This window comes from Rousettus aegyptiacus, unplaced genomic scaffold, assembly GCF_014176215.1.
Source record: "Rousettus aegyptiacus isolate mRouAeg1 unplaced genomic scaffold, mRouAeg1.p scaffold_m13_p_5, whole genome shotgun sequence".
Lineage (NCBI taxonomy): Eukaryota > Metazoa > Chordata > Mammalia > Chiroptera > Pteropodidae > Rousettus > Rousettus aegyptiacus.
This window is the reverse complement of record NW_023416308.1, coordinates 2,955,772-2,968,854: the sequence shown is the minus strand read 5'-3', so window position 1 is coordinate 2,968,854 and position 13,083 is coordinate 2,955,772. Positions and strand designations below refer to the sequence as shown.

Sequence of the window (13,083 nt, the reverse complement as noted above, 5' to 3'; positions counted from 1 at the left end):
GTGTCAAAGAGCAGGGGAAAGTCATGGAGTCCCAGCTGCAAGGAGGTGTCACTAAAGTCGGACGTAGATTAGAACAGTCCTATAAATAGAGGGTCAAGAGGGGAAACTTCGGGGCAGAAGCGAGGTGCAGGAGACACTTGTAGGGACGGAAGACGTGCTCGGCTTTGGAGAGGAGGGGCCCTGTGGCAGGGAGGTGGGTGGTCAGGTCCCGGGAGCCTCGGCCTGAGCAGTGACGTTCCTGATGAGTGAATGAGGTTGTCGTGCACTAATTAAAACAGGGAGACGAAGAGACTCATACTTACTTAGCCTCAGCCGTGCTGTGGACACTTTCAGGTTCATTATCTTCTTTAGTTACCACGGCAAGGCTTTGCAGACTCATTATCCAGAGTTTCACAGATCAGGCTGAGATAGCCACGATCACATAGCGGGTAGCAGAGCCAAGGCCTACACCCCTCTGTGTCATTCTGTAGGCCTTTCAGTGGGAGGACTTGGCCGAAGGAAAGCAGAGGCTTGGACACCTCTGTCATCTTTATCACTTTAACGACACACGCGGTTACCCTTCTCAGACTCGAGAAAGCCTGGCGTCATTCCCTCTGCACTTCATGTTGCTTTTTTCTGGACCTAATTTCATAGTCTTCGTGGTAATTTCTAGTTAAAGAAAAATCAGGTGCGTCTTCTTTTATCTTTTCTCCCTAAGGAGTCAGCAGGCCAGGTCACATGAAGAGCAGTTGTCCTGAGGACAGAGAGCAAGCAGCCTTCTTCCTGTAGCTCATTAGAGCCCAGAGCCCACATCCTTAGCCACTGCCCTTAGTTGTAGGAGGTCGGGGAGCCTCGGGCATGGTCAGGGCGTGTTGGTGGGGTGCTGCCGAGTGGCCGCCAGCCCAGACCGCCGGGCTGTGAGGGGCTGGCCCTGGCCTCCAGCTCAGCAGTGCATGACCTCTGACGATGAGTGTGGTACGTGAGCACCTGAGCGGGCCCTTGGCTGGAGAGGAGCCGGGACCGTGTTCTGTGGCTGGGGTGCTGGGGGGGGGGGGGGTGGCCACAGGGATTTAGGCTCAGGCTTTACAGTGCATGCTCGGGCCACCGTAGGTGAGACCACCCTCCAGCTCGCCGTGCCTGAGGGAGGCCGGGAAGGCGAGGAAGCCCGCCTCAGAACCACAGCCTGACCATTGCGCTTCTCGGGGTATTGTCATCTTGGACCAAGGAAGTGTGAGGAGTAGACTAGCTAGAGGCCTTTAGCGGCCACGGTAGAGTGCTCGGGAAGTCAAGGGGGATCCCCCAGAGGCTATCTGAGAGCCACCCCCAAGGCGAGAGCTCTCAGACCTTGTAAGGTGGGGCTTCCCTGTGGTCTGTTAGCGTGCAGTTGCCCAGGGACTGCAGTGGGGAGAGCAGCCCTGGTATCCAGAGGAGTGGGGCACTGGAAAAAGGGCATGGACTCTGCGAAGAGCCTGTTTGGGACATGCCACGCCCCCCCCCCCCCCCGCCCCCGGCAGCCAGGAGGACATCTTCCCGGCTGCCAGTGTCTTCTGTTCCAGGACCAATGGTGATGGAAAAGCAAAACGGAAAGGCTTTGGCATTCCACAGCCCTAATCGATGAGTTACAAGTGACCGCTGTGAGAGACTTACTCTGAGACAAATAGCTGAGCAAAAGTTAAGCAGACTGGGCCCACGTAGCTTAAGTAGTGACGTCCTCCTCCACCTCGTCTTGTGTATTTTAGACTGGACGTGTCGTGGAGAGCAGCGAGGAGGTCGGCACCGCCCGTCGCATGCATCCCTGAGGCAAGCAGGGAGCGGTGGCCTCGCGCGGCACAGATAACCTCTTAGCCCTGGTCCTGGGCAGCAGGAAGCCCATAAATGGCCTTTCCACTTATTTTTAGCATGCCAGGGCCTGTAGAGAAAGGCCAAGCACAGGCCTTACTTCCCTCGGAGCTGCACTACTGCCAAATTAATGTCTGATGGTGTTGATTTGGGGACTTCCTGATAATCTGTGAGGGGGAGGAGTTCCTGGCTGTGCTGGGAACATGTTCCACGTTCTCTTCTGCGAACAGGGTCATCCATTATGTCTGGGGGGACAGCGTACTATAGGATCGCATGGCCTTGGATTTGGAAATCAAGGTCCTGCAAGGACACACTAGCAGATTGCCGTCTGCTGGGGCAGTGTCTGAATCCTGTATACGTCTCTTTGGGTAGAGAGTTTTTTCTTGTAGTGGTCACCTTTTAAAGTCCTCTGGTGTACAAAGCTTAACTTGGAAATTGCTTCGGAGGAATTTGGGGGGCATTTTTCTTACATCCAAAATAAAAATGGCTGATGATGGAAGTTATTAGCTACAAGTCAGTGTTCATCTCAAAGCTTGAGCATTTAAAAAAAGTGGGTGTAAGGTGGAATCTCAACCCCCTTTTTTCGTCTCTGGATCCTTTTATAATTTAAAAAGCGTTAAGGACCCCAAAGAGCTGTCGGTTCATGTGGGTTACAAGCATCAATACTTACCATAATAGAAATGAAAACTAAAAAATATTTAGTAAATAATTTATTTAAAAGTGGTGGTAAAACCATTACATGTTAACACAAATGACATTTTTATGAACAACAGCTATTTTCTAAAAAAACATTTAGTAGGCAGACTGGCAATATTTACATTTTGGCAAATGTCTTTAAATGCATGAAGCTTAAAGAAGACATCTGCTTCTGTATTCGTCTCTTGCAATATGGTGTTTTCGTTGAAGTAGATGAAGACATCCGGCCTTGCCCAGATAATGTAGTTAGTTGGAAAGGGGGTTTTGGTGGCCTTTTCAGATGTTGTGAGCTCACCTGTGACGCGACACCAGAGCCTGATGAGCAGTCGCTGCTCACAGGTGGGCCGCAGCGCGCGGTCTGGAGCCACACCAGCGCGCTTCTTGTGCTCCGCTGCGTCAGAGCCACCGGGCGCTCTCGCGTTGAATGGACCTTTTTAAAATTTATTATTATTATTATTTTTTAGGCCAGGCAGTCCTTAGTCGACCTCATAGATTGCAAGGACCTTCTCAGTTTACGGTCCCTTATTTTTTTATTTGTTAAGCCTACAGCACCTGGTCTTCCTAGGTGGTCTCCCATCCAAGTACTAACCAGCCCCAACCCTGCTTAGCTTCCAAGATTTGAATGGGTCTTCTACCCACAGTGATTTCACTACCGCACACATTGGTCCTTTGGAAAACATTGGTTCACTGAGTTATACACATCCTGCCATGTTCACGTTTCATTGTGTATAATATCCAGAAAGTCACATTTGTTAGTTTCATTATCAGCCTCATTAGAAAGTCTTCAAGTATTGGGGAGCTGTGGAGCTTATGGTGGCAGACAAAAGTTTCCACAATCCCAGTTTTCACTTGAAAGCTCGGATTTGACCATTGGCAACAAACGCCGTCAGTTGTTTCCTGTTAAAGAAAAGTCTGCATAACCAGGCTGCCAGTCATTCTTTCAAGTAAAAATGTTCTGTCAAAACAAAGATATGATGTTAAATAGATTTAGCAAACATTGAAGAGTCTGTGACAATCGAGTGAGATTTTTATAGTCAGTGCTTTATAAGAAAGACCTGCAGTATGAGAAGTTCTTACAGTAGTTGTATTTTTTCAAAAACAAGAAAAAGTAATTTTCAGTTGATTTTCATGACAAAATAATGATGCGGTTATTTTCAGATGATTTGAGGTTTTCCGAGCCAGCAGTCTGAACTGCAGATAACAGTGCATTTCAGAGTGAACCAGACTGAGCCGTCGGAGGGATGGCGTGGGGCTGAGCCCGGAGCAGAGTCCTGGTCGCGAGGCCTGGAATTTTGCAGTGCACGCACTTGTGTAGTTTGACGGCAGGGTGTGGAGGGCCGCCTTCGAGGAGGACTCCGTGTGGCCGTCCACTGGGAGCGAGGAGAGGCCGGGCGTCAGGGAGGGTGAGCGTGGGGAACGGGCCACTGAGTGTCCGGTAGCCCCGAGACCGCGGAGGCCCCTGCGGCTGATGATTTTCCCTGTCAGGCCGTGAAGGCCAAAATGTGGATTGGAATGGGGTGCTGGTGTCTTCGGGGCACATGGCCCCTTTGCACTTAGGTCATTGCCGTTTGGCAGAAACTCAGCCGAGTCTGCATTCCTGCCTCGCGCTGCGCCTGCAGACAGCCCTGCGGGACAGGTCCGTGACCGCCCTCCACTCTGGCAGCCACTCCGCTGCTCTGGTCACGGCGCTGTCCTGCCCGGCACGCGACTGCTTCTGACCCTCTCCGTGCTCCTGTCACCGCCAGACTTCCTGCTCGTCCTCTCCTACTCAGCAGATGGCCTCGCTCCCTGCTTTACGGAGGACCGACAGCCGGGGACTCTGCCAGCGAGCGTCCCGCTCCAGCAGACCCACGCCACTGCCTCCCCTCTGTCACAGAGCCGCGTTTCCTCCTCCCCGAGGCTGACCCCGTGGTTGCCAGGCTTCGGGTGCTGCCTCCGGGGGCCTTTTCTGTTCTTTTCCCTCGCACGGTGTCAGTCTCCTTCTCAGTGGAATTCTTCCCATCTTGCTTTCTTGCCTGAACTTTTCCTTGAAGTGTAATGAACAGGCAGAGTCAAGGTCACGGGTCCAGCTTGATGAGTGTTTGCAGCTGTGCCGCAAACACGCCTGTGTAAACCGGTGCCCAGCGTCAGACGCCACACGGCCGTGGCCCCCGAAACCCCCCTCACGCTCCTGCCCAGTCACAGCTCCCCTGCCCTAAGGCCGCGGTGGCTCTTGCCTGTCTGTGAACTTCATGTAAGGTACCACGCAGTGTGCAGTCTGGGGGTGGCTTCCTTCGGACTGTCAGTAAGAGTCTGACTCCGCGAGGCTTTGTCACGGGGTCCTCTCCCCTTTCTCCCTGGGCGGTCTTACTCCAAACCCCCGCTCCAGGTACCATCTGAGTGTGGGTCCCGCCTGTTTCCCAGAGTGCCACCTCTTTCTCTCCAGCCACTGTCCTGACTTCTGCTTTTGGCATGTCACACACGTCTCGAATTGAAATCAGGATCTTAACCCTTAAACCTTGGTCTTTTCTAGAGTTTCTGACCTGAATGAATGGTTCTGTCTCCATCTAGTTGTTAGCAAAACACCTAAGAGACATCCTCAGCCTGCCCCTCTCCCTCACCTGCGTGTTCAGTCCAGCACCAGGTCTGACTGCTCTTGTCCTAAATATGCTTTAAAACCACTCACTTCTCACTTCCGCCACCGCCGTAGTCCAGGTTCCCATCCTTTCTGGCCCAAACTAAGGCGATCCCCTAACATGCTCACCCCTAACTCCTCTTCCTTTCCACACCGCCCTGCCCCCATTAACTGTATCTGAGCTACAGTTTTCTATGACAAATGCAAATGTTCCTACTTTAAGACAAAAACCACTTGAGCGGCTTTCCATCGTCCTCGGGCTCCTGACGGTCTCCTGCGCCGCCGTCCTCCTCCTCGTCCTGTTCCCTTCGCACCCCGCGCCTTTTGGCCCCTGCTCTCCGGCCACACGGCCCGTCCCCCTCCCTGCGCACACCTCACCCTCGTCGCCCATCCTTGCCCGTACTCTTCCCACGGGCCACTGGCCCCTTCGCCCCTAGATCTCCCTGTGGACCCGAGCCCAGCTCTCCCCTCTGGGCGGCGGTGCTCCCTGGACCTCACCCTCCCGCCCCACTCAGGGCCCAGAGCCCCACCCAGGCAACGGTCGCCTTTGCATAGTTTGGGTTTTGCGCTGCTGTGCGGGCACCTTTGATGACCTCCTGCCTCCCGCCAGACTGTGAGTCCACGAGGGAGGGGAGTGGGCGTGCTTCTGTTCACTATTGAGGGGACAGGCCCTCGATAAACACGGGTTGCTTGGGTGACTTATTTGGAAGACAGATGGAGGAGGTTTCTATACTAAACCCGCCGGTTCTCTGCAGTGTCTGCTGATTGCAGAGCTTGGCTCGGGAGGCAGGGAGCGGCGGGGAACGAGCAGGGACGCAGGTGAACACGCGCGGCGAGCGTGGTCAGCGGACAGGCCCCGTGGGGCACGCAGGGCGACGTCGCTGCTCTCTGAGACGCGGCAGCGGCCAGACGCCTCTGGAGGAGGCGCCTGGTCCCCTGGTCAGAGAGAGGCGTGGGTGGGGGAGCAGACAGAGGTGCCGAAGGGAAACAGGCCTGACGGGTTCCAGGCTAGAAGGGAGCCGAGCGAGGGGGCGGTGGCCCGCGGGGTGGGGCGTGATGGAGCAGAGCCCGCGGCCAGCTCCCTGCAGCCTGCGGGGCGGAGGGAGGCGGAGGGAGTGCCGTCTCACAGGGCGTTGGAAGGTTTAGGGGGGCGGGGGGGTGCGTTATTTTATGTTTTTAAAGGTGTTCACTGCTCGCGGAGCCAGGTTGTGGAGGAGCAAGAATGAAGCAGAGGGCCGTGACCGAGAGGCTGCGGGCGTAGCTTGCGTGTGGCCCGGGCCGTGGCGGTGGGGGCAGCGGTCGTGGAGAATGATTTGACACGTGGGGATGGGAGAGGAAGTGCGGCTGGCTGTCCAGGGGGGTGTCATGCAGTGTACCAGCGTGGGAGGGGTGCGGAGGGAGCAGCGTGAGGCGGTTCTTTTGGTGGGAGTGTTTTCGAGGCAGTGCCGCGTTTCCTGTCGGACCGCGCTGCGCGGCACGCAAGGTCTGGTGTCACTCCTAGGGCTGTGCTAAGGGCGATCAGTGGGTCGGGGCGAGACAGCGCGGTCCTCTCGGTGCAGTTCATGGCCAGCCTTCCACCTGTTCCGCCCGTTCCTTATCGTGGCCTGGACCAGGCAGCTATTTCATCGGGGTTGTCGGTTTGCTAGCTGGGATGCTGCCGAGTCTTGCAAGGTAAGTTTGTGAAGAAAAGATGGGATGGGCGCTCGGTTCTTTCCTTTAGTTGCCAGGTGTTGACAAAGGTAAAAAGTCGGTGTCCTGGTTACTGCCCTTTATGTCCGGTGTCTTGAGTCTCTTTCTCTCCGCCGCTTCCGTCCCTCTTTCTCTCTCTGCTCCCCTCGCCCGCAGGCATCGTGGGATCGCGGGGCTCCGTGTGTGTGATGTGTTTCCGCAGACTGCGCTCACCTTTCTTTCGATGCTCAGTGTTCTGTTTTGGCCCAGCGGGAGTCTGTAAATCGGCATCTCGTTCTTTCGGCTCGACTCTCTGGCACTGTGGCATAACGAGATGTCCCAGACTCATTTTATGAAGTGCCACTCTGGCCTCGAAACCAGCCGTTCTCCCAGGGTCCCTGTGCCAGCAGGTGGGAAAGGGTGTTTAAGGGCAGGGACTGCCACTGTCGGTCATTTTGTTTCCAGGCCTTCACTGTGGACAGACCTACAGCAAAGACATGCATTCAAGCTGGTATTTCGAAGTTAAATTTAATGTTATAGGATTTTTTTCCCCCTTAACTGCGATTTTATATTCGTGTCTCGTTTCTCTTACACTGTGTCCTGGTTCCTAACATCGTTAGCATCCTTGCTTATTGGTATCATCCTACTCGATAAAAACACCAAAGTCATGACAACTAACAGGTAAACTATGGAAAGCTTGATTTCTCTGCATCTTTGTCACCAGAATATGTCCTTCAAAGGATATATATTTGTGGGTATGTCACCAATTTGAAAGTTAAGGTTCATTCTCTGCATTTTGCTTTACAATTTTAGGGACTTTTTCTTTTTTGTTTAATTATGTTTTTTGAATATTTAAATAGTTATGTTTCCAAAGTTAAAACTACCTAACAAGGTATGTTCAGAGAAGTTTTACTCCATCCTTTTTTCCTTTTTCCCCATAACCATTTAAATGCAGTTTGTATTAACCTTTTCCATGCTTATGTTTGTACATTATATAAACAAATATATACATTTGCATTCTCTTTTTTTTTTTTTTTTTGGACAAAAGAGAGCATGGTTTATAAAGTATTCTGTGCCTGACTTTTGTCTTTCACTAAACAGTACGAGCTGGTTCATTCCACATTAGTGTGTGATGATGGCCTTCCTCCCTGCTGGGAAGCGGCTGGGCATGTCTCGTAGGAGGCACCGGGGAGCCTTCGGCCGGTTGGGCCTGGGATTGGCTGCAGATTTGCTGCGACAGACACTGCCTCAGTGAACAAACTGGGACATCAGTCATTCCTGTTTTTGTCACTGTGTCTGGCAGTATGGTCACTAGGTCAGAGGGTAGAGGCAGGTGTCCTTTTTCTAGACATTGCCTGTGTTTTTGCTGAAACTTTGTTCCTAACTCTTCCACCTAGGAGCAGTCCGATTTGTCATTTTAATGTTAAAGAAACCTCTTTAATCACCCACGTACCCCATCTTTGTATGGAACAGAGGGAAAGTGTTATTTTAAGACCCACTGAGTTCCTCTAATGACCTGCAGAGTCGCTTGGGGTCTAGAACGCAGGCGCCGAGGAGGGCGCTGAGACGTGGGCCGCGGCCTCCCAGGGACCGTGTGGGTCTGACTTTCTCCCGGTTGCTCCTCGCGCAGTTCGTCGTGTGTTTTCTCCCGTGTGGGTCGTCGGGAGAGGCTGGTTAGAGGGCGCCGGGCAGCGCACTTCTGCCTGCTCTGCCAGACGCAGCAGGTCGTGACTGGGGGGCCGGCGGGCCCCGTGAGGGACTGCAGAGCGCCAGCCAGCCACCGTGGGGCGCCGCGTCACTGCGCAGAACGGGGAGCAGCACAGGAGTCCCTCCCTCGGGGCGTTCGCGTCCTAGTACAGGAGACGGGTCATGCCCAAGGACAGGAAGATAATTACAAGTTCCCTGTGCTTTGAAGGACTCGAGATTAAAATAGAGCCTCCACGAGGGGCCTCCTTGAGGTAGTGGGGCCCCTGACTCACCACGGGCTCAGGAGCGGGGAGAGCATCGGAGGGGCAGGACCAGTGTGTACAGAGGCCCGAGGCAGGCACAGGGCACGGGGGCGGCGGGCTGGGCCCTGGCGGGACCTTGAGTGGAGGTAGTTTTCCCTCCCGTTCTGTACGTAGGAAGCTGCTTCTCACACTCACCGTAGGGCCTCTGGGGACTTCTTTCCCACGTTTCCTTGATGCTCGGGGAGTCGCAGTAGGTGGTTGTCACTGGGTTGTGTACACGGGCTGTGACAGGAACGTGACCTCTACACATCTCCAGACCTGCAGCCCCCGGAGACACCCCTCCGGGAGATAAGAGCCGCTTTCTCAAGACCAGGAAAGGTCTGTGTCACTGCCGTCACATTCGCGTGAAACTAATTACGGCATCGGCGGTTTGCCGGACGAAGAAGGCATCGTCAGTGTCTCTGTTTCTGTTTCCGTTGCAGGAGATGCAGTGACGCCTGCGTAGGGACCCTCGGGGCAGGAGCAGCGCGCGCCGAGGACCTTGCTTCCCGGGAAGCCCTGTCTGATGTGTGGGAGGCGCAACGCCACTCTGACGCTTCGCGGGGAGCCCACACGGGACCGAGACCAGCACGCAGCATCGCGCCCTCAGCTGCAAGGGGCGCCGTGCAGCCCTTTTTGCAGAAGGGAAAAGTCTGAGACTTTTCTGCAAGAGGAAGATTCCGGGGCCTTAAAAACGCAGAGGTCTGCACCTCGGGAGCCCCTTGGAATGTTGACAGCTCAGGACCTGAAAGGAAGTTCTGTGCGGATGAGTTAACAGAATTCGAGTGGAAGTAAATGTCACTTTACACCCAGTAGTAATACCGAGTGGGGAGCACTATGCGGGAAGAAACCTTCCGTAGAAAGACAGGCAGGGAAGCGCTTAGGCCAGCCTTGACCCTACCGCAGAGAGCGAGCCCGAGACGAGCTGCCAGGATGGCCGAATGAGAGACTGGCCGAACTAGCAACCCTGTAACTGCAGTAGTTGTAAGGAAACTTTCTCTTCTAAGTCACGATACCAAATAGGAAAAATGATCTACAAGTGCCCCATGTGTAGGGAGTTCTTCTCTGAGAGAGCAGATCTTTTTATGCATCAGAAAATTCACACTGCTGAGAAGCCCCATAAATGTGACAAGTGTGATAAGGGTTTCTTTCATATATCAGAGCTTCACATTCATTGGAGAGACCACACAGGAGAGAAGGTCTATAAATGCGATGATTGTGGTAAGGATTTTAGTACTACAACAAAACTTAACAGGCATAAGAAAATCCACACAGTGGAAAAGCCCTATAAATGTTACGAGTGTGGCAAAGCTTTCAATTGGAGCTCACATCTTCAGATTCACATGAGGGTTCACACAGGTGAGAAGCCGTATGTCTGTAGCGAGTGTGGAAGGGGCTTTAGTAATAGTTCAAACCTTTGCATGCATCAGAGAGTCCATACTGGAGAGAAGCCCTTTAAATGTGAAGAGTGTGGGAAGGCCTTCAGGCACACTTCCAGCCTCTGCATGCATCAAAGAGTTCACACAGGAGAGAAACCCTATAAATGCTATGAGTGTGGGAAGGCCTTCAGCCAGAGCTCGAGCCTCTGCATCCACCAGAGGGTGCACACAGGGGAGAAGCCCTACAGATGCTGTGGGTGTGGGAAGGCCTTCAGCCAGAGCTCCAGCCTCTGCATCCACCAGAGAGTGCACACTGGGGAGAAGCCTTTTAAGTGTGATGAGTGTGGGAAGGCCTTCAGCCAGAGCACCAGCCTCTGCATCCACCAGAGGGTGCACACCAAGGAGAGAAACCATCTCAAAATATCAGTTATATAAAGCGTTTTGCTAAGAGTTAAAAATCTTAAAACCCATAAGTGCCACTAGGAAGGAAACCCTGTAAATACCTGCATTGCCCCAAGAAATTTTTACAGCAAGCCCCAGCAGAACGTTCTTTTCGAAGAGGCATGCGTGAGGTTGATTTTTTTTTGATTCATGCCAAGTGTGTTCCACAACTTGACTGAGTCTGGAATCCCTCTGGTGTCTGCCCAAGATGGGCTGGGGGGGCCCAGCGTTTCCCCTCCCCCACCGTGGGTGTGCGGCTCCTGGGGTCCTGGCGCCATGCCTCCGTGGTTGAAATACTACACAGGAAACATCATTACCCAGCGTCCTGCGTCACCTGTTGACGCGTCATTCAGCAGTCGCCCAGGTACTCCCCCACTGGGAGCTCACGACCCCTTCCTTTTGATTCGAGTATACCGAATACCGCGTTTGAAATTGGACAGCTCCCACTGAGACAGTGTCCTGGTATTTCTGAGGTTCCACTTGATGCAGCCCCTACATATCTCTATATGTCCCATTATTTCTGAACCGACTTTACCTGTATGTCCTCGAAGTATTCGTAAGTACCCACCCCTTCCTAGATGGCTTTAAATTTCATTTTAGGTTTTAGGTGACTCAGTTCCCATTCACTTGGCCTATCAGAAATCATTGGTAGATGTACGTGCCCTTGAACATTTTTAATTTTGTGGATTCTGCTAATCACTATGTTTCTGTTAGGCTTACTTTTCTAGTGGCTACATCACATATTTTTAACTTGAATTTCTTTGGAAATAGCTGAATGTAAATAGGAAGAAGCAAGCAGAGTTAGAACTCTTCTCTATCCAGGTTGCCTCGGGCTCCGTGTGTGCCATACAGCTTGGCCCCAGCGGGGGGAGGCCGGGGGAGTAGGTGGCAGAAGGGGTCGCTAATAATGCTTGGTGTCCGTTTCTGTCGTTTGGGCAATAACGAATAGGAGGCCTCGATACCCCTTCATCGAGGGCCGCGCGTCAGTTCCTTCTTAGGCGTGAATGTCTATGCTGACTACCCTTTTCTTTCTTCATTCATTCAACAAGTATTTATTGAACACCTCCTATGTGCCAGGCACTGTGCTGGGTGCCGGGAATACCACTGAATAAGACAGTCAAGGGCCCTGCTCGTGGAGTTTACTTCTGGTGGAGGAGACAGGCGTTAAGCAAGTAAACATAAATAATGTAGTTTGAGATAGTGATTAAGTGCTATGAAGAAAATAAACTAGGGCGATGATTTAGAGGGTGGGGGGTTGGGGGTGGGGCGGTGTTAGGTAGCGGTCAGGCAAGGCCTTTCTGGGGCAGCATTGGAGCGGGCAGTGGGGGCGAGGAGCTCCCGCCGGCGGGGCACGGGGGCCGCGGTGGGCCCTGCCGGCGTCTGAGCAGCCGGCGCGGCAGGCGCCGAGTGTCCTGAGCACTTGAGCAGCAGGAGGGGGACATGCTGAGCTGCTCGGTATGCGGCATCTATAGGCCTTTTTTTTTTTTTTTTTTTTTTGCTAGATTGATGTTAAAAACTCATGTGGAGGAGCTCAAGGAATGTTTAGAAGACCAAAAGTCCCCAATGACAGGAACAAAAAGCAACTAATTTTTGACTTTGTTTCCCTTCTCATTCCTGTTTCCATTGATTTCCCACATGTCCTTTTGCTCAGGAAGTCTTTGGGGAAATTGAGGCTCTTTGAAGCTCTGAAATGGGTGAGCACGTTGGTGTGTCTGTCAGCTGTCAGGTTGGAAAATGAACTACCCGAAATAGTCAGAAATACTGAAACCTTGATTTTCTTATCGTATTTGAATTAATTTCTTCTGTTTGACCAGAAGGGGATTTTGTATAACCAAAACCTCAGTGCATAAAGGAGGCGCAGGAGGAGCACGTGGTTTCACGGGCAGGCCGTGAAACCAGCTGTGGGACTTGGGGTTGGTTGGTCACTGTCTGGGTTTTAGCCCAGATACCTCCGAACAGGCCTCTGGGAAGTCACTTGTCACACACTCCTGCCGTCTCACAGAGAGGGCAGTCCAGGTATTGGACAAAGCCCCTTCCAGGTCTGGATTCCTCGAAGATTTACTGTAGTGTCTTATCACTCACGTCACAGTAGTGTGAAGAGATAGAGAAAAGCCTAGGCTTTTTAGTTGATAGCCAGTTCAGATATCACTGATAGAGTTTTAGTTGTAGGAAAAATTGGTTTGATTTCTAGCTTTATTAGGTATGTGAGCTTGGGCAAATCACTTAACCTTTGAGTCTAGTTTTCTCACAAAATGAGGATATTAGGCTGAACGATTTCCGAGTTTCCAGCTAGTCCTAGAGTTCTATATTTCTACATAGTTGAATTATTTTATCATGCCGTTGCTGGGGGATATGACTAACACTTTTGAAGCTACTAATTTTATGTCGAGCTTTAAAGTCCATAATTGTTATCTTTGGAAAATATTATTTGACCTACAGTATGTCCAAATCAATTTAATAAAATCACTTTATAACAGGG

General features: G+C 52.3%; 2 protein-coding genes across 6 annotated transcripts in view; both read left to right on the top strand.

Annotated features, from left to right (window-relative positions):
- The window catches only part of LOC118602805 (serine/arginine repetitive matrix protein 2-like), a 27,421-nt gene extending 17,626 nt beyond the window's left edge, over positions 1-9,795 (top strand). For all 5 annotated transcript variants that reach the window (XM_036220483.1, XM_036220487.1, XM_036220486.1 and 2 more), the window contains one exon: positions 9,228-9,795. In XM_036220483.1, coding sequence (XP_036076376.1) covers positions 9,228-9,441 — 214 coding nt within the window. In that variant the 3' untranslated portion in view covers positions 9,442-9,795. The remainder of the gene's footprint in view (positions 1-9,227) is intronic.
- ZNF664 (zinc finger protein 664) lies at positions 9,674-13,083 on the top strand. The gene has a single exon (XM_016133954.2). The coding sequence runs from the start codon at positions 9,813-9,815 to the stop codon at positions 10,596-10,598; it is 786 nt and encodes a 261-aa protein (XP_015989440.1). The 5' UTR covers positions 9,674-9,812; the 3' UTR covers positions 10,599-13,083.